Below are 21,062 nucleotides of genomic sequence, written 5' to 3' on the forward strand. Positions count from 1 at the left end.
AGTCGTGGTGCCTAAGGCAGGCAAATCCCTGAGTTTGAGGCCAGCCTTTTGTACATTGCAAGTTTGAGAACAGTCAGGACTGAATAGAGAGACCCTGTCTCTGGGGGGAAAAAAAAGTGGCAGGCTGGAGATGTGACTCAGCGCATAAAGCACTTTCCAAGTGAGTGTAAAGACCCAGGTTTGAACGCCTAGAACTCATCACATAAAGCTGTGCTCAGTAGTAGCCATTTACAGTCCTAATGCTCTTGAGGCAAGAGCTGGAGAGACAGGATGAACTCCCTAAGTTCACAGGCCGGCCACTCTCATACACAAAAGCAAACAAAGACCCTGTTTCAAGGTGAAAAGCAAGACACCCGTGGCCACACACACAGTCCAGTGAAAATGGAAACAGCCCCACAGATTTATACATTAAAGTGACTTGATACTCCTGATGAGAAATGTCTTCTAGCGTAAGGTCAGAAACCATACAAAAGTGTAGATGTTTTTTGATGAATTTAGTGGATTCATGGTTCTGGTCCTGAAAGAGGAGCAAGATGCATGTGGTCACTAGTTTAATTTCGTTTAAAATGTGATACTTGAGCATATTCGTGAGGAATGGGGGCTGAGGTAGAGAAGACACCTGTATGGAATAAGGGACGTTTGGGCATCATATAGAGAGAGAGACAAAGAAAAGAGAAACATGGTAGGTGTTGTGTGTGTGCCTTGACCTGTTTATTTGCAGATAACGACTCGAATTCTCTTTCCTGAGGTTTAACACACTTGTCTCCATGTCACATTCAATGATGTTTACCTTGATTTCTTCTCCACTTGGGTGACCAACCTTGTCCCTTACTCTGAATCTGCTAGGCACTCTGGAGCATCATTGCTGAGTTAACGAAAAAGATGTCAATGAGCCAAGGCGGATGACTCAGAACCTAACTCCAAACAGTACAAGGTAAAAGATCTAAGAATGATGGATCACTAACTTAAGGCTGCTCTGGCAGGGAACGAACCCAGTGAGTTGTGGGTGGAAACCCTTGTCCGGAAGCTGCGCAGCCTGCGCGTCCCCGTTGCCCTGGCAACGCAACTGTTGCTTGGTCTCTCGGGAGTTCCCGCGCGGCTGCAGCGGACGACTACAGGGACGCCCCGCGGCCATCCACTGAGTCGTCACCCTCGCCACCCTGCCTGCCTCGCCTGAGTCAGTGCCGTAAGTGCGGGTTCCCAGGCCGGGGATGGCCGAGAGAAGTGGGGGTCCGCGGGTCTCCGGAGGGCCGGAGCGGGAGAGCCCGCCACTCCTAGTGTCGTGGGCCGTAGGGGTGTCAGGGAGAGACACAGACGCACCTGTGCAGCTAGGGACCGCTGTGGCCTGAACGCAGGGAAAAGTCAGTAAGCTCAGAGGCTTGGAAATGGAGTTTTCGCCAAACGTCCAGGCCTTTTGCGTGCACACCTGAAGCGCGGAACATAAACAAATGTGTTGTGCAGATTGTGTAAATGACGTGTGAGCTAGTTTCCGAGAGTTTTAACGAGATCGACCGTGTTGAGGCGAACACCTTTATACGCAGGTGTATGCGTTTAAATTGTAGTAACTCAGTAAGGCAGATCGGAATGCTTGGTCGGTAGTCCATTTTCCCCATCAAGTTAATTAAACATGAATGCATGTTTGGTTTCATTAGAAACAGGAGACAATAAGCGGTGGGCGGCATCCCCGAGTGATCTTCCCTGGCCTCGAAACTGTCCTTTCCCCTGAACATTCCTAGAGCCAGGCATTTAACAGTTTGTTTTTAAGTTTCTTTCCTGTTAACATCTTAGAATAGGAAAGTAATTTTTCCACCTTTTTTCCCGACTCACCGCTCCCTCCCCATCTTAATTTTGTTTGCCTGTGTATCCCTTGTGCTTCCTCAAGCCCTCCAGCACTTAGTTTGTGAAACAGTTGGGAAAACAAACCTCCTAGTGTGTTTTGTTTGTTTTTTTTTCCCTCCAGGTACATTCTGTAAATCCTTCACAGTAAGGAAATGGCATAGAAACTTTCTAAGGAATTGAAAAATCCAGTGAAATCTCACTCACCCCTCCACCTATGTGAGTCTTTTTTGCAATCACTGGTGGCCCCCAGCCTGCCCCTGCCTTTGTAGGCGAACTCCATTAACTCAAGAGGCAAATTCTGAAGTTAGCATGGAAGGTATCCCACTTCAAGCAGAAGGTGGCTGGTAACTATGGAAAATATTTTCATCCAATAGCTATACCCATTTAACCTTGCCCAGGTAGTGTGCTGATAATCAACAGGTACTGTGGCTTCTGCTTTTACAAAGGGAAAAAGAAGATTAGAAAATGAAACTACAATAAGATTTAAAAAACCTACTGTATGCCATGGAATGGGTATCCATGCAAGTCCGGTGAGAGAAGGAAGGGGCGGGGCAGAGTAGGCATTGTCCTGCCTTTGGGGGCTGGGACATTTGGGTTGAAATGTGGAAAAGGAAGAGGACTGAGACAGTCCACACTGAGAAACAAGCAGGCACAGCTGAAGGCGTTGGAGAAGAATCTGAGAGACAAACTAGGAAAGGAAAATCAGGGCGGGGCAGAAAGGATTCAAGCATCATGCCACAGTGTGAGGTTTATTCTGTGGCCTTTAGAGGCCATAATGTACCTTCAATAAAAAGAAATGTTCTGGGGATTGAGATGACTCGGTGTTTAGGAGTGCTTGCTGTCCCTCCAGAGGCACCGAGTTTGGCTCCAGTACCCACGCTAGCAACTCACACCACCTTAACTGTGTTCTAGGGCAGTGCTCTCAGCCTTTCTAATGCTTCAACCCTTTAATACAGTTCCTCACATTGTGGAGCCATAAAATTATTTTTGTTGCTACTTCATAACTGTAGTTTTGCTATTCTTATGAATAGTAATGTAAATATCTGTATTTTCCAATGGTCTTAGGAGACCCCTCTGAAAAGTCACTTGACCCAATGGCCCCCGCCCCAGATGGATCATGACACACAGGTTGAAAACCACTGTTCTGGCCTCTGTGGACACCCACACACATGACACATGCATAGACACAAATACACAAATTACACACACACAGAGCACATGCACACACAAATAAAAATGAATCTTTAGAGCTTTATTATTAATGTGTGAGCATACCGCAGCATGTGTGCACAGGAGTTAACTCTTGGTGGAGTTCATTCTTCCACCTTTATAGGAACTCTAGGGATTGGACTCAGGTCAAGGACTTGCATAGCGCTGTACCAAGCTGGTGAGCCATCTTCCTTTTCCTCCTCCTCCTCTTTTTATTGTAACATAACCGCAGTACCAATGACCAAAATTTAGATTCTCGGTTGCCCCGGTATTGCTTTTTGCAGATCTTCTCCCCGCTGCACAGGGAATTCAGGATCTCTCACTGCACACCCCTTTCAGTCCCTGTGACTCTGGAGCAGTGTCTTGACCTTTGTCTTTCCTGACCTTGGCTTTCTCGGTCATCTGTAGGAGCCATTCCATTATGACTGTGCCTCCTAAGCGATAACACAAAGGGCATGCTATGTCTGCCTCCTCGGTATTTTGTATTTTCTAGAACTTTTATGTGTATAGAATTATACAATATGAGTGGGTAGGTATGACTACTTTAACCTAACTTTCCATGCTTAGATTTTGAGTTTTTGTTTATTTTATCTTGTTTCTCCTATTTTTTGGTGTGTTTTGTTTGTTGTATGGGGTCAGTGTTTTGAAATGTAACCCAGGCTAGCCTCCAATACTCAGTCCTCCTCCTCCTTCTCCTGCTTCCTAAGTTGAACCTCGCTGTGCCCTATGAGGTCACTGTCTCTTGAGGCCCATTTAGTATTGCTTTCATGTCAGTATTCAGCTGTCCTGACATCATCTGTTGAAGAGTCTTTTGTCCCCGCTGAAGCACTTTGGCACCATTATCAAAAGACAATTAGCAAGTGCTGTGACTTGAAATTGCCGTGACGCTTCCAGATTTATGTTGAAATGTAATTACCATTGGCCACGTTGGGAGATGGAACCTTCAGGAGGTAATTAGGCCCTGAGGCTTCATGGGTGGGATGTGTGCGATTATTAATAAATGCAAGAGTTCAGCCCTCCTTTGCCCTTAGTTTCCCACCCTCCCATCATTTGATAGATCAAGAAAATGCCAGTGTCTTCATACTAGACTTTGAGACTCAGAACTTTAAGTCAGTACATGTCTGTTGGTTATAAATTGTCCAGTCTCAGGCACGGTGTTAGAGCATCACAAGAGAAACTGAAACAGACATAAGTTAAAAGGCTACTTCTTGGCTCGCTGCTATGTTCCACTGATAGATATTTCATTTTGTTTTGTTTTTCCAGACAGGGTTTCTCTGTATAACAATCCCGGCTGTCCTGGACCTCACTCTGTAGACCAGGCTGGCCTTGAACTCACAGAGATCCACCTGCCTCTTTCTCCAAAGTGCTGGGATTAAAGGTGTGCACCACCACCGCCCTGCTGATAATGTATGTCTTTATGCCATCACCTCACTTCCTTGATTTGTTATAACTTTATTAAAATAAATCATAGTGTTAATAAACTTTGAGTCCAGGTGATATCAATTTCCCAAGTTTGTGTTTATTTTGGCTATTTAGGATCCTGAGCATTGTCATATAAATTTAAAATTCACCTGATTAGCTTCTACTTTAAAAACAAAAAAAGTCTATTGACAGCCAGGAATGGTAGTTCACTCATGCTTGTAATCATTAGTTGAGCAGCTGAGGCAGGAGCATTGCCACAGTTTGAGGTCACACTGGGCTACAGAATAAAATTTTGTCTCACAAACCAAAAACAAAACCAAAGTCTTTCATAAGAGTTGAAATTCTGTTGAGTTTTCCATCTATGAACTTAACATTTTTTCTCCATTTAATTTGGACTGTCTTTTAATATCTTCTGTAATGTTTCATAATTTTTAGTGTGTAAGTTTTGAGCAGTCTTGAACATGGCTTGTTACATTTATTTTGAAATATTTTTTTACTTCATTGGGAGTAAATTTTTTTTCTTCATTATATTTTCAAGTTGTTGGCAATATAGAAATTCAGTTGACCATTGTATACCGATCTTGCATCCATTGCCAACGTAATCATTAGTTCTACAATAATTTTTTGTCCATTTGTTAGCATTTTCTACATACAATAATGGCAATTTTGCTTTTTATTTCCAATTTACGCATCTTTAATTTCTTTAGTTGTGTCGTTGTAGTAATAAGAACTTCTAATAAATCATTAAAAAGAAATGATAAAGCTGGGCAGGGGCACACCACACACAGAAACACACACAGACACACTTTTAATCCCAGCACGAGAGTGGTGGTAGAGGCAGGTGGATTTCTGTGAGTTCCAGGGATACATAATAAGACTTTGACTGAAAAAGAGAGAAGGGGTGGGAAGGAAGGAAGAAGGAAAGAAGGAAGGAAGAAAAGGAGAGAGAGGGAGAGAGAGACTACTCTCGAGTCCTGGGAGTAAGCTTCAGTGTCACATCACCAAGCATGGCACTGACTGTGTAGGTTTTATGCACATACCCTGGAAGTTCCTTCCCTTCTATTCTTAATTTGTTGAGATATTTTTCTTGAATGCCTACTGAGTTTGTCAAATGTCTTTTTTATATCTGCTGAAATAAGCATGTGAATTTTGTCTTTTATTGTATTTGTATGACCTTTTTATATATATATATATATATATATATATATATATATATAATGGACTTTGCGTTTCTCAGGTAAACCCCATATGGCTGTATCATATATTCCTTTTCATATGTCTCTGTAGTCATTTTGGAAGTTACTTTGTTGCGTGTTCTCACATATACCGTGGTTTCTTTGTCTTGTTTCTTACCATGATGATGTTGGCACTGGAGAATAAATTGAGAATGATTTCTTTCCCTTTAGGAATATTTAGGAAGAGTTATGAAATATTTGCATTGTATTCTTTGAATGTTTGGTGGAATCTCATCCTGGGCTTTTGTTTTTAGGTAGATTTGTAAATATTAATTCACTTTTTACATAGTCAAATTTTCTATTTCTGCTTGAGTATTTTTGTCTTTCTAGGCATTTGTCCAAACAACTTGCCTACTTTGGTTCTATAAACATATTTGTTAAATTCTCTTTAATTTCTAAAATGCCTGGAGGATAAACTCCCTTGCTCGTTTCTGGACCCCTCAGGGTTCATCAGTCTCACTGACCTTCTCATAGGACCAGCCTTTGTCTGGACGTTTTCCACGTTGTTTTCTGATGGGGCATCAGCTCTCGGCAACTGATTCTCTTCTACTGGTTCCCGATGATCTCTGTCTGAGGTTTGCAGCAGTAAGCCTGTGATGAAAGAGTGAATCTCATGTTTCTCCTCCCTGTATCCTTTTCTTTTTGTGATGTATTGAACTTTGTGAAGGTGTAGACAGATGTTCTTCATTAGATTTAGAAAGACTTGACCATTATTTTGTAAAGAATTTTTAAAAAATCCTTTTTTGCCTCTGTCTCACTCTTATTTTGGTGATCTTATTCTGACACTTCTAATTTTGCTCCGTGGGTTTCTGAAAATCCCCTCGTCTGAAAGTCTGGGTCAGTGAGTAAATAAAGGTGCTGCTGCCCAAGCCTGGAGACCTGAGTTCAGTCCCCAGAAGCCATGATGGAAAGAGAGAACTGGCTCCACATAGCTGTCCTCTGACTTTCACAGGCATGCCTTAGCATGAACACACACATGCATTAACAATTAACTGATTAAATGTACAAGAAAGACCAAAGACTAAACACTATGGGAGGAGGTTAGATGTCTTAGATAATGTTAGTCATGTGTGTCCTTGTATTTCAGGGTTCTCCTGTGTCTTGTAAAATCCCAACTGTGCCCCACTTACTCCTCTTTCCTTTACTTTTCAGCCTCCAATGGCTGCCTGTCCCATCTCTCTTATCTTCCAGCCCCAAAGAGTGATATCTGCACTGACTGGTATCAAAGTGCATGTATTTGATTTTGAGTCTATCTTCGGCCCTTTTGTCCTCTTCACCCATCCTCATAGACCTCACCCTTTCTCCGTGCAAACTCTTAGAAAGGGGCTTCAAACTGGCAGTGGTGGCGCACACCTTTAGTCCCAGCACTCGGGAGGCAGAGGTAGGTGGATCTCTGTGAGTTCGAGGCCAGCCTGGTCTAAAGAGTGAGTTCCAGGACAGATTCCAAAGCTACAGAGAAACCCTGTCTCAAAAAACCAGAAAAAGAAGAAGAAGAGGAGGAGGAGGAGGAGGAGGAGGAGGAGAAAAAGAAGAGCTCTTCAAGAGATGATTCTCCCAGAGCTTTGCTTTATGATTTGTTTGTAGAGTGCATGCCTGGTGTTGAAGGCATTGGATGCATGTGGTTTGTGTATTCTGGTTGATTCACATGGCTTTGTGTGTTATTTGCAAAGAGATCACAGGATCACATTATGCAGTGTCATTATTCCTGGTTGCCTCTGAGCTTCCCTCCGTGTTTGTCTTGGAAAGTCATTTTGGCGTAACATGGAATATGCTTGTGAGCCTTGGATAGGAGCAGGGGATCAGAGAGCAGGCGTCCCTTCAGATCTCCCCAGTGTCGGGTTGATAGTATCATGTAGAGATGCTCATGGTGCTTTGGAGAGTTGGCTGACCCTGGGTAAGAGATCCATCTTTACTGCTTCTAGAAACTGACTTAAGTCAGCAGGAATTAGGTTCTTTGTGCAATTCCTTCCTGCCTCCTCTACTTCCTGCTGAAATACATTTCAGATTCTTTGTATAAGAAAAGATTATACTGAGAAATTATTTCAGAACTTTTTTTTTTTTTTAAAGACAGATCTTATTTTGTAGCCCTGACTGGCCTGGACTTGCTCTGTAGACCAGGCTGACCTCAAACTCAGAGATCCGCCTGCCCCTGCCTCCCAAATGCTGGGGTTAAAGCTGTGCGGGCCCCCACCGCGCACCCCCACCGCCCAGCTTCATTCTGTTGCAGTCTGATCAGTGGGAGGAACGAGTCCCAAACCTGCTGGACAAAAGTAGGAGATGTAAATAATTCCATCCCTGAACAGCATGACTTACCTGGAAGGAAATGGGAAGATAATACATAAACGAAAGCCGCACAATTAAAAGGCCAGGTGCCATGGTGCACACCAATAATCCCAGCATTCAAGAGAGCAAGACAGAATTAGAAGTTCAGCGTCATCCTCAGCTACACGGTGTTGGAGGCCAGCCTAAGAAACTCAACGTTCAAGGCTCTCCAAACCAAACAACAACCCAAAATCAGCTCCGTTGTTAAACTGTGTTCACAGGTTTCCCCGGTAGCTGTAGTTGAAGTTCTGGTCCAATAACCTTCTAAGGCTGTTTGTGCTCTCTCCAGGCAAATGTATGCATGCTGCCTTTAAGTTAAAGATACCTCTGTAAAACAATATAGTACAATCAATATAATTTCCAGGACTTCATCTGTCATGGATTTTCCCTGACGTATCTTGTGGGGTTGATATTTTCCCCCTTCAATGAGAATTTGAATCCACTATTTAAAAAAAAAAACACACAATTTTTAAAAATCTATATGAATAATCATTTACCCAGCTAAACATTATTTCCCATAATATAATTTTGTTCTGTTTATTTGTTTGTTTGAGACAATGTCTCACTGTGTGGCCTATACCGGTCTTCGATTTATAATCTTCTCATTTTTCCTCATCCCAGAGTGGTCTGTGTGTGTGTGTGTGTGTGTGTGTGTGTGTGTGTGTGTTTCCTGAGAGAAGGTCTCATGGGTCCCAGACTTGTCTGGAGCTCACTGTGTAGCTAAGGGCAACCTTGAGTTTTCTGATCATCCTGCCTCTCCCCAGTGCTAGGATTACAAGTATGTACCTACCACACAATCAAACCCAGAGCTTCAACCATGCTCGGCAAGCATTCTACCAGTTGAAACACACACACACACACACACACACACACGCCCCTTAGTGTGTCTTTTTATTGTAACAAGTAAAGAAAGATTACGTCTCTCTCCATTGAGATAACCTATGGATGAAAAAGACTGAATATTAATCACTGTCTGTTGTAGATTTATTTGAAATGTGAGAAATTTTATAAGCGGTTAACTCCTCCAGCTAATATTGTTTTTACTACTAAGACCTGAGTAGAACAGTTCTTCAAATTGTGTGTTATTTTGAATTAGCCTAGAGACGGGGTAGTGTGATTTCGACTGTACCTTGTGGAACCTGAAAGACGGACTCTAACTCCACTGCCGGGTTCACCGTGCTTCAGTTTGCTCATCGCTACAACTGGATAAAATAGAGTGTTTCTGCCTACTAGATGTAAATAAGCGATGTTAGCTCAGTGCGCGTTCTCACAATTGTTATTAGATTATGCACACAAGACTGTGCTGGATAGAGGGGTAGGATTCTTGAGGCTAACTTCAAATTTTATAGCATTAATTTCTACCTGATTTATTTAATCATTTTGGCCTTATTTGTCATTGAGAGTTTAATCGAGTCACAGTTATAAGCATAAACAATGTAAAAGATAATGAAAACAAGAGCCAGTATTTTCCTAGAAGTCACTGGATACGGAAGTATTGGGGAAGAATTAGGAAAATTTACCGCCTTTTTGATATATATTTATTATTATTTTCTTTGGGGGGGGATTTAAAAATTGGCCAGTCACCCCAGTGCAAATAAAAGCTAAGAACAAGAAATGGTGCCTTGGCCAGCCAGATGGATCCGGTTTAAAAGGCATTTGCCAGGCAAGCTTTGTTTTATTTTGTTGTTGTTGTTGTTGTTGTTGTCATTGTTTGTTTTTTGTTTTTTGGAGACAGGGTTTCACTGTGCAGCTCTGGCTGTCCTGGAACTTGCTTTGTAGACCAGGTTGACCTTGAACTCACAGAGATCCACCTGCCTCTGCTGCCTGAGTGCTGGGATTAAAGGAAACCTTGGGACTACCTGGTAGGAGCAGACTGGCTCTGACACCCATGCTCCTGCCGTCACACACACACACACACACACACAGACACACACAGACACACACACACATCATCATCATCATCATCATCATCACATCCACACAATAATAATAATTGATAATAATAATAATAAGGTGTAACCCAAACATTTTAAGAAAATGGTGGTCTGAGAAAAGCTACATTGTTCAGGGACCATGGTTTCCTTTCTCTGTCCACCAGGTGGAGGTATAGAGGTCTGTACTCTGTCTTATAGCAAAATTCCGGAGCTCGGGTGAGTTCGGAAGACAAACACCACGTTCCAGAGTATGAAGCCCGTCCCCTTTCACTGCGCTTCACAGCCTGGTGTTTTAACCACTTCCCCCAGGATAATAAAACAATGGATTGGGTAAAGGCCCATCCCCCAGGTCGTTTTCAGCGAACTGTGGTCGCACAGAGACGACCCCTGCAGGCCTTGCAACAGCTGGAAAATAGAGCTGTGCTAACAACATGCCGTCCAGTGCTCACTTCTCCTGTGCAGAGAGCAAGGCTTAAAGGGTGGACATATACCAACTGGGAGAATACTGTGTTCCGTGTCGCTTGATTCATAAGACTCGTTCTTGTTTTCCAGGTGCAACGCTGTGCTTCGAGTCAATCGGTGCACTAACTTAGGTCGCTTTAACTGAAATGGAAAAGTATGAGAAACTGGCGAAGATCGGAGAAGGGTCTTATGGAGTTGTATTCAAGTGCAGAAACAAGTCTTCTGGACAAGTGGTGGCTATCAAAAAGTTTGTGGAGTCCGAAGAGGATCCAGTTGTTAAGAAAATAGCCCTGAGAGAAATACGCATGCTGAAGGTAGGTCACACACCCAACAGGGGGACGTCTGCACCCCGAGGCGTTGGTTGAGATGGGCACTCTAAGCGACCGAGAATTTTAAAGTCAGGTTTCTTTCCATTGGACTTAAATTCCTAGGGATCAGCAACTTTGGGAAGCAGGATTGGACTCTGGCCTCTTTGATCTGATCTGATGTGTGTGCATAGCAGTAGGTGGTTAAAACATGGAAGTACTTGGCCTTCTGTCCAGCACCTCCAGACCGGGAAACATCCACGCTGTCCTAAGCGTCCTGACCCTGCTGTTTACCAGCTGCCCTCCGCCTGGCTGTCTTCTGGACATTGCCCCCACACACTTTCCCAACCAACCCACAAAACTGCATGAGCGCTTCCCAGCACAGAGGAGCCCCCAGGGGCCCTGTAGATGTTAGCATGGATCTGCGTCTGCTCAGTATCACCCAGCCATGTACATGTAAGGAGTTTCTTACATTGTTTCTCTTTGTTGCCATTACTTTTACTCTGACGGAACTCGATGTAGAACTTTCCTATGTTCTCCGTGGAAATGTTTTCCTAGTCTAAAAATCCCTCTGTTTTTAAAGCTATAAGCCACTCGGGGACCTGCAGCATTTCTGCAGCTGCAGCTGCTGGGGATCCTGCAGCATTTTTTATTTAATCCATTTCAATAAGTCTCGCCAACATGAACGCCTGTGGTTGAAACCCCTGAGGTTCTCACTGAAATACGGAGTCTGGAGGTGGGGAGACTGGGGTTGGGTCCTGAAGTGCCCCGTTTCTACCAGGCTCCCAGAGGTGGAGAAGCCACTAGTGTGTGCACACACATTTGAAGAGCCCACACCAACCGCCACTTTCTAAATACCTTCTGTTATTTTCAGTGGAACTTCAGCTTGTAAGAGTGAAGAGCATTTGAACATTATTTGTTCTTTTCATGCAGTTTTCCCCATATATTGCAGGGGTTCATTTAAAATACAATTTGATTTAAAATGGGAGTCACTCTTACCACTTGACCAGCAGAGGGAGCCAGCGGACCAATCTGTTCTGGCGATAAAGTTAAGGCTTAGGTTTTTTGCTTATTTACTTGGAATTAAAACTGAGGATGTGCTTTAATGTGCAAAGTAGCCATGCCTCTTCCCCTCTGTGAGGCATCTGGTGATGGCTCATAGCTGCTTCCCTGCCTTTTGCTGTTGCTCTGTTGCTAGCCCTGAACACAGCCCTCTTTATTTTCTTCACACTCTTCTTATTTACCTCCCATCCTCCTCACACTACCTGTTTTCCTTTAGGCAATCACAGAGCAGGCTAAGTCCACGTCACTAGCCAAGTAGCTGTGGGTCACAGGCCTGCCCACTGACAGTTCACCCGGGTTAAACTTGGGCTCGGTGGTGGCGTGGAGCTGCAGGGTCTGAATCCCTTGTCCACCTGGCAGGAAAACTGTCCTGTTTCCAAACTGTGGTTTTACTGGAGCACAAAGTAGCCTGACTCTTAAAATCCATCTCTGCCACCCTTTGACCTTCGGCCCTTTCCGCCAGTGGAGTCGGCAGAATGCAGATTGATTTGGGGCTCTGGACACAATCCTCTTGTGTCTCGTTTCCCCAACTACTGAGCAGCAGTTGCCAGGTGATTTTTGTTGTTGTTGTTGTTTTACATTGTGTGTGTGTGTGTGTGTGCAGGTGTCTTGGGATCCCCTGAAGCTGGTTGTGAGCCATCTAATGTGGGTGCTGGAAACTAAGCGCACGTCCTCTGGAAGAGCAGGAGGTACTCCTAACCTCTGAGCCATCTCTCCAACCCAGATTTTTTTTTTTAAGTGGAGACACACTTGCAGATAATCATCTACAGATATGCAAGGCAAAGTTCTGAGTGTGCCTAAGATTCTTTGAGCCTGCAAAATACTCATTGAATTGCTACAAATATACAAAATATTCGTGTGTGTGTGTGTGTGTGTGTGTGTTGGAAAACTGATTTGAAAACTGATTTGTCTACTAGATATACAACAATGAAAAGGAATTACAGATAGGTGAAGCCATCTGTCCTGTTTTGCCCAGGAACATCCTGGTTTATAGTTTTTGTCCCAGATTCCTGTGGCGCTAACCGTCCAGTACTCTCAGAAGCGTCCTGCTGTATACAGTAAACTATTAGGGCCCCTCAGCATAGGCCGAGGAGCCACGTATAGCAGTTTGCCTACAGTTGTTCTCGTTTCTACCTCCTATATTGACTTCTATACTAAGATTTTTATATCACTCTTGAGATAGATTATCTAACTTCATTATCATTTTAATTTTGGTTTAAAATATTGAACAAAGGGCTAGAGAGATGGCTCAGAAGCCAAGAGCACGTACTACTCTTGCAGCGGACGTGGGTTTAGTTCCACAGCCATCTGTAACTTTAGTTCCCAGTGGCCTGATGCTTTCTGGCCTCTTCGGTTACCAGGCACACAAGAAGGGCATGTGCATACACACAGGCAAAATGCTTGTATACATTAAAACAGTTTTTTAAAAAAAAATCATGTGTATGATGTTATATTGCACAGAAAAACAAAAAAGAAATAAAATATCAAAGACTACTTTCTGAACTATTTCCATGTGGCAACAGAATTCAACACATGTAACATCTGTATGTACATTAGCACAACCAGCAGAATCAAACGGCAGAGCAGAAGGCAATGAAAACAATACCTAAATGGGTTAGCTTGGAGGGACTACTGCAATAAGAAGGGTAGCGAAAACTCAAGAACAAGGCGCCAGTATTGCTGGGAGCCAGTACTAGAAACCAGGCTGCATTTAAACTCAGCCAACATTTGCATTAAATCCTTAGTAAAAGGGGACTGGAGAGGTGGGCTCAGGTTAAGAATACACACTGCTCTTGTAGATAGCCCAAGTTTGCTTCCCAGCACCCACATCAGGTGGCTCACCCCTGCCAGTAACTCTGGCTCCAGGGGATCTGGTGCCCTCTTCTGGACTCATGTACATATACACATTCACACACACACACACACACACACACACACACACACACACACACACACACGTAAAAAGAAAATAAAATTTTTGTTAGCCCATGATAATGTGTAAGCTGCGTAGGCACTGATTATTTTATAGTCCTTTGCATAACAATTCCTTTTCTTCAGTTCATCCCTTCTGTTACGGCCTGCGTGTTTCTAGTTTTCACACTGCCCAGTGGTTTCACATCAGTGCCTTTGTTCGCACCATGCTCTCGCCAGAGGGTTTTAAACAGTTTAGCTACCATCATTAGCGGTTTGTTACAAAAACTTATATTTACCCCGTGTTGAAGTTTCTGTGGCTCCAAGCGCAGCTGATCTTATGAACAGTGTGTTAGGGGCTGGAGAAATTGCTCAGTCGATAAAGTGCCCACTGCACAAGCGTGAGGACCCCAATTCAGATCCCAGCTCCCATGTCAAATGCTGTGCTCAGTGTCACGTGTCTATAACCCCAGTGAGGACCCCAGTTCAGATCCCGGCACCCGTGTCAAATGCTGTGCTCAGTGGCATGTGTCCATAACCCCAGTTCTGGGACAGCAGAGACAGGAGGACACCTCGGGCTTGCTGGAGAGTCAGTCTAGCTGAGTCTGCTAAGTGACACATTTCAGGGACAGGGGAGGCAAGATGGCTCAGCAGGTAAAGACACCTGTGGCCAAGTCTGACAGCCTGAGTTCAATCCCCGGGACTCATGTGATAGGAAGAAAGAATCAGTCCCCACAAGCTGTCACCTGACCTCCACACATGTGACCTGGCACATCCACGAGTGTTACATACCCATGCACTCAGACACATGTATTAATTAGTTATTAATAAAAAAGGTTAAAAGGGAGAGGATTAAAGAGGACACCTGCAATCAACCCCTAGCTTCCACACGTGCACAGACACACGTTTACTCCCCCACAGATTACTCCCCCACAGATATACATACATACCAACACACACAATGAAAAAGAAACTTCTGTCCAGGAGGTAGAACAGCAAAAGGGAGCTTGTTCTCAAGTGTGGCAGCAGGTCTGGGAGCCGCTGTGAGTGGAGACACACCGCTCAGCCGGGCACTTCAATTCTTTTGCAGCAGTTGAAGCACCCAAACCTTGTGAACCTCATCGAGGTGTTCAGAAGAAAGAGAAAGATGCATTTAGTGTTTGAGTACTGTGATCACACGCTGTTAAATGAGCTGGAGAGAAACCCGAACGGGTAAGTGATGGAGAAACTGGAGTTCCAGGCCAGTTCGTTCTTGTTCTGTGTGCAGTCGGCTAGGACAAATTTCAAATCCCAACCCGTTTTCCTTCCCTTCCCATCCCCGTCCCTCCCACCCCAGTCTATCCTGATGCATCTGGCACCATCCTCCAGCCTCAGGTAGGATGCGGTCAGAAGACGATGGCCACTAACCTAGATGATGTGTAACCAGGAGAACAAAGAGGCAGTGAGTCTAAATCCCAGTGTAGCTTGAGAGGAAAGATCACCTGACCTCAAGGAGGAACCACAGTTCAGTACAAGGAAATCTAATCATATAGCTCCCCAGTAAGTTAAAGTATAAAGGCACCTACTGGGGCCGGGGAGACGGCTCAGCGGTTAAGAGCGCCGGCTGCTCGTGCAGAAGACCCACGTTTGGTTCCCAGCACCCGCATGGCAGCCCATAGCCATTGTAACTCGGTTCCAGAGAACCCGAGGCCAATTCTGTCCTCCCTGCATGTGCTGCACATATATACATGTAGGTAACACTCACATACATAAAATTTGTAAAAAATAAATCTTTAAACAAAAAAGGAGACAGCTACAAACCTGACTGAAGTGATAAAGGATTTTATTTAAATGTGCTTGTATTTTTAGATGAAAATGTTTACTGTAGACATACAGACATTGCCTCATCCTTTCTTTTTTGTTTTTGTTTTTGTTTTTGTTTTGAGACAGGGCTGTCTGTGTAACAGCCCTGGATGTTCTAAAACTCACTCTGTAGGCCAGGCTGGCCTGGAACTCAGAGTGATCCACCTGCCTCTGCCTCCCAAATGCCCAGCGCCTCATCAATTTTTTTCCATAGCACAAAATTCTAATCAGAATGTGCCAATAGGATATGTTTTAAACTCTGAAAAGGTAGAACAAACCAAGAATTTTTTAAAGAAGGAAAAGGGAACACGGTAAACAATTTTATAAAAAAAAATAAATAAATAAAAATTCAAATAAGGCTAAAAAAGAATTTTCAAAACTATTACCACAATTAATAATTTTTAAACTGAGTAAGTTGGGTGCCGTGGTATACTAGAGAGGCTGAGACAAGAGGGTTACAAGTTCAAGGTGAACCTGAGCAACTTAGTCAAAACCCTGTCTCAAATGTCTGAAGAAGGGTTAGGGATACAGCCCCGTGGGACAGAGCTCGCCTGGCACCTGAAAGGCGCAAGGGTTGAATCTGCAGCCCACCCCCAAACAAAACAGGTGTGCAGGCCTCCTCCAGCGAGGGAGAATGCAGCCAGGTGGATCACTTGGCAATGGCAATGCCTATTTTAAAAGCTGTTTTCATACTTTGGCCATAGAATTCCACCTAGAGAAATATGTATCAGGAAAATAAGGGCAAAACCACACATCCAAATATTTCATCATCATTACACAGAACTGTGACTGACCTAATCTTCCAATAGTGAAGGATTGGTGAGCCAAGACACGACTCTCCCCTGGGAAGTCCATATTTGCACTTGGGTATGTGTCTCTTCTCTTTCCCTTAATCCCGTGTAGAAGGATAGGAGCGGTGGATACATAAACCGGTGATCTTAGTGCAGGAAAAGTTGAGACAGGAAGATGCCCCTGGAACTGACCAGCTACCCCAGCCAAATCAGTGAGCTCCAGGTTCAGTGAGAGGCCCTGCCTCAAAATTAATAATAGGCTGAGAAGTGACTCAGCTATTAAGAACATGAATGGCTCTTCCAGAGGATCTGAGTTCAGTTCCCAGCGTGCATGTCAGGTGGCTCAGAACAGCCTGTAACAGGACATCTGGCAACCCTAGCCTGCACGGGCATCCACGTGTGAGTGCCCGTATGCGTGGACACTGTCTTCGTCAGGGTTTCTACTGTGTGATGAAACATCATGACCAAAACAGCAGCTTGGGGAGGAATGGATTTATTCCGCTTAGACTTCCATATTGCTGGTCCTCACCAAATGAAGTCAGGACAGGAACTCAAGCAGGGCAGGAACCTGGAGGCAGGAGCTGATGCAGAGGCCATGGAGGGTGCTGCTTACTGCCTTGTTCCACCTGCTTTCTTAGAGAACCAGGACCACCTGCCCAGGGGTGGCACCACCCACAATGTGCTGGGCCCTCCCCCATTGATCACTAATTAAGAAAATACCTTACAGCTGGATCTCCCAGAGACATTTCCTCAGTTGAGGTTCCATCTTCTCTGATGACATAAAACCAACCAGTACAGACATGCACACATAAAAATTGAATAATAACCTGGGCAGTGGGGGCGCACACCTTTAATCCCAGCACTGAGGAGGCAGAGGCAGGTGGGTCTCTGTGACTTCAAGGCCAACCTGGTCTACAAAGTGAGTTCCAGGACAACCAGGGCTGTTACACAGAGAAACCCTGTCTCAAAAAAAAAAAGTTATTTTACTAAAATTTAAATATAAAATATTGAAAATAAATCCTTAAAAGATAGTAATTAGGTGGACAGAAGAGGATCCTAGGAAACCAACCCTTGGCCTTCAACACATGTACAATATGTACACATATGTATGCACATATACAACACATGCATCTCACACTCATACACAAGTGGATTGTGAGGTCAGCGTCATCTTCAGGTGACCAAGGCTGCAGATGTCTCCTGGACATGATGTCCACTCAGGCTCGAACTGAGCTAGCTAACTGATCGTTGCTTTAAGTTTTGCAGAATTGCTTTTAGTATTTGTGTTTACACGCGACCAGAGTGTACTATTTAAACACCGAGTATTGATTGATTTCACCCCGCAATGCTTTGAAAACCGCTGCCTCTGGCAGAATGGCGTTGGGTGCTCTCCCCGTCTGGACCTAGCACTGCCCATCCGCATTTTCCAAGGTTCTATCTTCTCTCGGAGGTCAATGCAATCATCCCCAGTGGCTGCTGACTCTGCCCACAGTGGACTCTGCCTCCTTGGATTCTGAACTAACTGGACAGGCCACAACATTCCAGTAAGAAGTCTGTGCCTCTCCTCTTTGACAGCCAATGTCCCCTATCGGATTAGCTCTGCCTGGTTTCTCATTAACAAGGTCAGGAGTCAGCATTCTGACCTTTTCTTAACCCTCGCACCTGCCTTGCTTCCCAGTTTCTCTCTCCTGGAGTCTCTGGGTGCCTACCCAGCATCCTGTGTCTGCTGATATATAGTGCCCAGTGCCTGTGCCCTCACTCCCTGAGGGCTGGAACAGTCCCTGTCTTCCACAGCTTTCACACTTATCTGCGGCTGCTAGATCAGCTTTCTAATCCGTTTCCCACATCCACTTTACTTCAGAAATCCACTCTCTGCACCAATCACTTCCTGATTCCTTGCTCTGGATTTAGAGCAAGGTCCAGGTTCTGGAAGGTTCTGTGGGACTCTACAGCTTATTGCTTCAACCTTAGATTCCTCCCACCCCCCAGCGTGCATGCACACGCGCACACACACGCACACTCCTAGTTCTCTCTCTCCCTAGAACATCTTCTACCCTTGGGACCTCTGGTCACCATGCCAGGGTCATGGTCACATCTGCTGTCTTCGCCTGACCTCAGACCATATTGGATGTTCAGTCTAGGCATTTTAGTAGTCGCTTTCTCAGTGAATTTAAGAGTGTAATTCCATTTTTATACAGGCAAAACAGACGCTCCCATCAGTCTCTAAGCTTATAACTTTTATAAAAGTAGGAAGTAGCAGAGTGGGATTTTGAACTTCAGCAGTCTGCCTCTTAGTGCCCAGGATGGCTATGGTCACCTTTACACTTCATAAAACAGAAATGTTGTCATCTTGGCTTTGGCTAGGGAAAGGTGGACAAGGATAAAATTATAATGCAACTCAGTGCAGGAAACAAAAATAGATGCTTCATATGGGAAAAGATTTATATAAGAATGAAGTCTCTCATAATTTAATAATTAGGACCGAAGTCAAAGTTTGCCACCAGATACCTGAATGTCAAGGGCATGCTACTATAATCATGATCTAAGATAAAGAACTGTTCTGAGAAAAATCATCCTCTACGTTCATTTTTCTGAATATACCGGGCTCACATGGAAGCACCTTGTCACTAGGGCCAGCCATAACTGATGACCTGAGTTTAGGTCCAGGGATCCACATGGTGGAAGGCAAGAGCTCACCCCTCCAAGATGTCGCCATGCCTACTTAAATGAGAACGTACAGGCACTCAAAATACGTAGCTTAAAATAGAATTTAAAAATTTAAATATAAAAATTAAACCTTTGGGTCTCTGGTTTCTGAAAATAACAGTCCCATATGCCCCAGCAGAGCTGGGAAGATGAGCATCACACCGAGAGAAAGATCTGCAGTTCTGCAACGAACAGTATACACTGAGCAGGGAGATACTAAGACTGTAGAGACCAGGGCTCGGGACCTGACGAAATACAGTGGCCAAGCAGGAGGAGGATATGCTGGAAAGAAGTGGGAAGGAAGTGAGGATGATCAGAGACATATTATCTAAGTGATTGTGTGTGTGTCTGTGTGTACTATACATATATATATAATATATGCTTATATATATGAAATTGTTTAAGAAAACTTAATTATAAAAGATAGAAGCAGCTACAAATGAGAAGAAAAAGATGAGGAAGAGAGAATGGAGGAGGAGGGAGAAGAAAAAGGAGGAGGAGAAGGAAGAGGAGAAAGAAGAAGAGGAGGAAGAGGAGGAGGAGGGGGAGGAGGAGGAGGGGAAGGAGGAAGAGGAAGAAGAAGAAAGAGAAAGAAAGAAAGAAAGAAAGAAAGAAAGAAAGAAAGAAAGAAAGGAAGAAAGAAAGAAAGAGAAAGAGTAACATGAAGGGGCCTGCTTGTTGGGGTTTCTGTCCCACCTGGTACCCCACAGCCCACAAGCCCCAAAGGAAATTACACACAGGACTCCATAAGATTATCAACTGATTGGCCCATTAGGTCAGGCTTCTTATTAGTCCTTGTAACTTATATTAATCCATTATCATTATCTATGTTAGCCACACGGCTCAGTACCTTTCTCAGTGTGACAGCTCACATGTTGCCTCTTCGGTGATCTGGGCAGGAATGGCAGAGGAAGCTTCCTGCTTCCCAGAATTCTCCTGTTCTCATTGCATCACCTCTACTTCCTGTCTGGTTTTCCTGCCTATACTTCCTGCCTGGCCAATCAGCATTTTATTAAAATACATGATTGACAGAATACAGATAATTCTCCCACACCGAAGAAGGAGGAGGAGGAGGAGGAGGAGGAGGAGGAGGAGGAGGAGGAGGAAGAAGAAGAAGAAGAAGAAGAAGAAGAAGAAGAAGAAGAAGAAGAAGAAGAAGAAGAAGAAGAAGAAGAAGAGAAGAAGAAATAACAAGAAGAAGATGACAACAGACGAATCCAAGAAGGATAAAGGGTAGATAGGGTGGCTGAGGAAATGGCTCAGCAGTTAAACACTTGACAAACAAGCCTGTTGAGCTGAGCTTAGATCCCTAGAAACCGTGTAAATAGCACAACCTGCCTGTGGTTCCAGCATCAGAGGCAAAGATGGGATCCCTAGAGCAAGTTGGCTCAGGGAACTCTTGGTTCAATTGAGAGACTGCCTCAAGGTAGAGGAAAGATGATTCCTGGCGTCAGCCTCGAACTGCCATGTGCATGTGCACACTGTTCATGCCCATACACATGACCATGCATGCACACGCCACAAATATGAATAAAGGAAAAGAGGAATAAAAAGCCATGGGATAAAGATACACAAAGTGTAGTGCTCAGTAATCACAGGAATATTTGTTTATTTAATTCAAGGCAGTCTCGCGCAGCCAAGCTAACCTCCATCTTGCTATGGAACTGAGAATAGTCTTGAGCTTTGACCCTCTTGCCTCTACCTTCTAAATGTTGTGATTACAGGTGTGCCCCTCCATGCCAGATTGTTTGTGGTTTTGGGGCTCAAAGCCCAGACTTCAGGCATACTAGACAGGCCATATTCCCAGTGCCATCATGTAAAATCATTAATCACTAAAAAATAAGGAACGACCAAAAAAATCAGAATGAGCTATCATTTTATCCACTAATAGGCAAGGATAACGTTGGCAAAAACCACGCGTTGGCACAATGCTGAGGACATGGAGATGTATGTGCACAGATGTTCGGTGGGAGTGTGATGGGTACAGCCTTCCTTAGATAGGGTAGCTTGGCAGTGTGGAAA

At 44.2% G+C, this 21,062-nt stretch overlaps 1 protein-coding gene across 5 annotated transcripts in view; it reads left to right on the forward strand.

The window, feature by feature from the left end:
* The first annotated feature begins 1,080 nt into the window (after window positions 1-1,080).
* Cdkl4 (cyclin dependent kinase like 4) overlaps window positions 1,081-21,062 on the forward strand; it is a 44,980-nt gene continuing 24,998 nt past the window's right edge. Inside the window, exons 1-3 of one of the 5 annotated variants that reach the window (XM_048416178.3) lie at window positions 1,081-1,186; window positions 10,514-10,737; window positions 14,792-14,913. In XM_048416178.3, the coding sequence (XP_048272135.1) occupies window positions 10,570-10,737; window positions 14,792-14,913 (290 nt within the window). In that variant the 5' untranslated portion in view covers window positions 1,081-1,186; window positions 10,514-10,569. Of the gene's footprint in view, window positions 1,187-10,181; window positions 10,292-10,513; window positions 10,738-12,079; window positions 12,342-14,791; window positions 14,914-21,062 lie in introns of those variants that run through there. The other 4 variants (XM_085690989.2, XM_048416177.3, XM_048416182.3 and 1 more) reach the window with 4 other exon arrangements.

The sequence above is a fragment of the Myodes glareolus genome, chromosome 6, assembly GCF_982192425.1.
Source record: "Myodes glareolus chromosome 6, mMyoGla1.1, whole genome shotgun sequence".
Lineage (NCBI taxonomy): Eukaryota > Metazoa > Chordata > Mammalia > Rodentia > Cricetidae > Myodes > Myodes glareolus.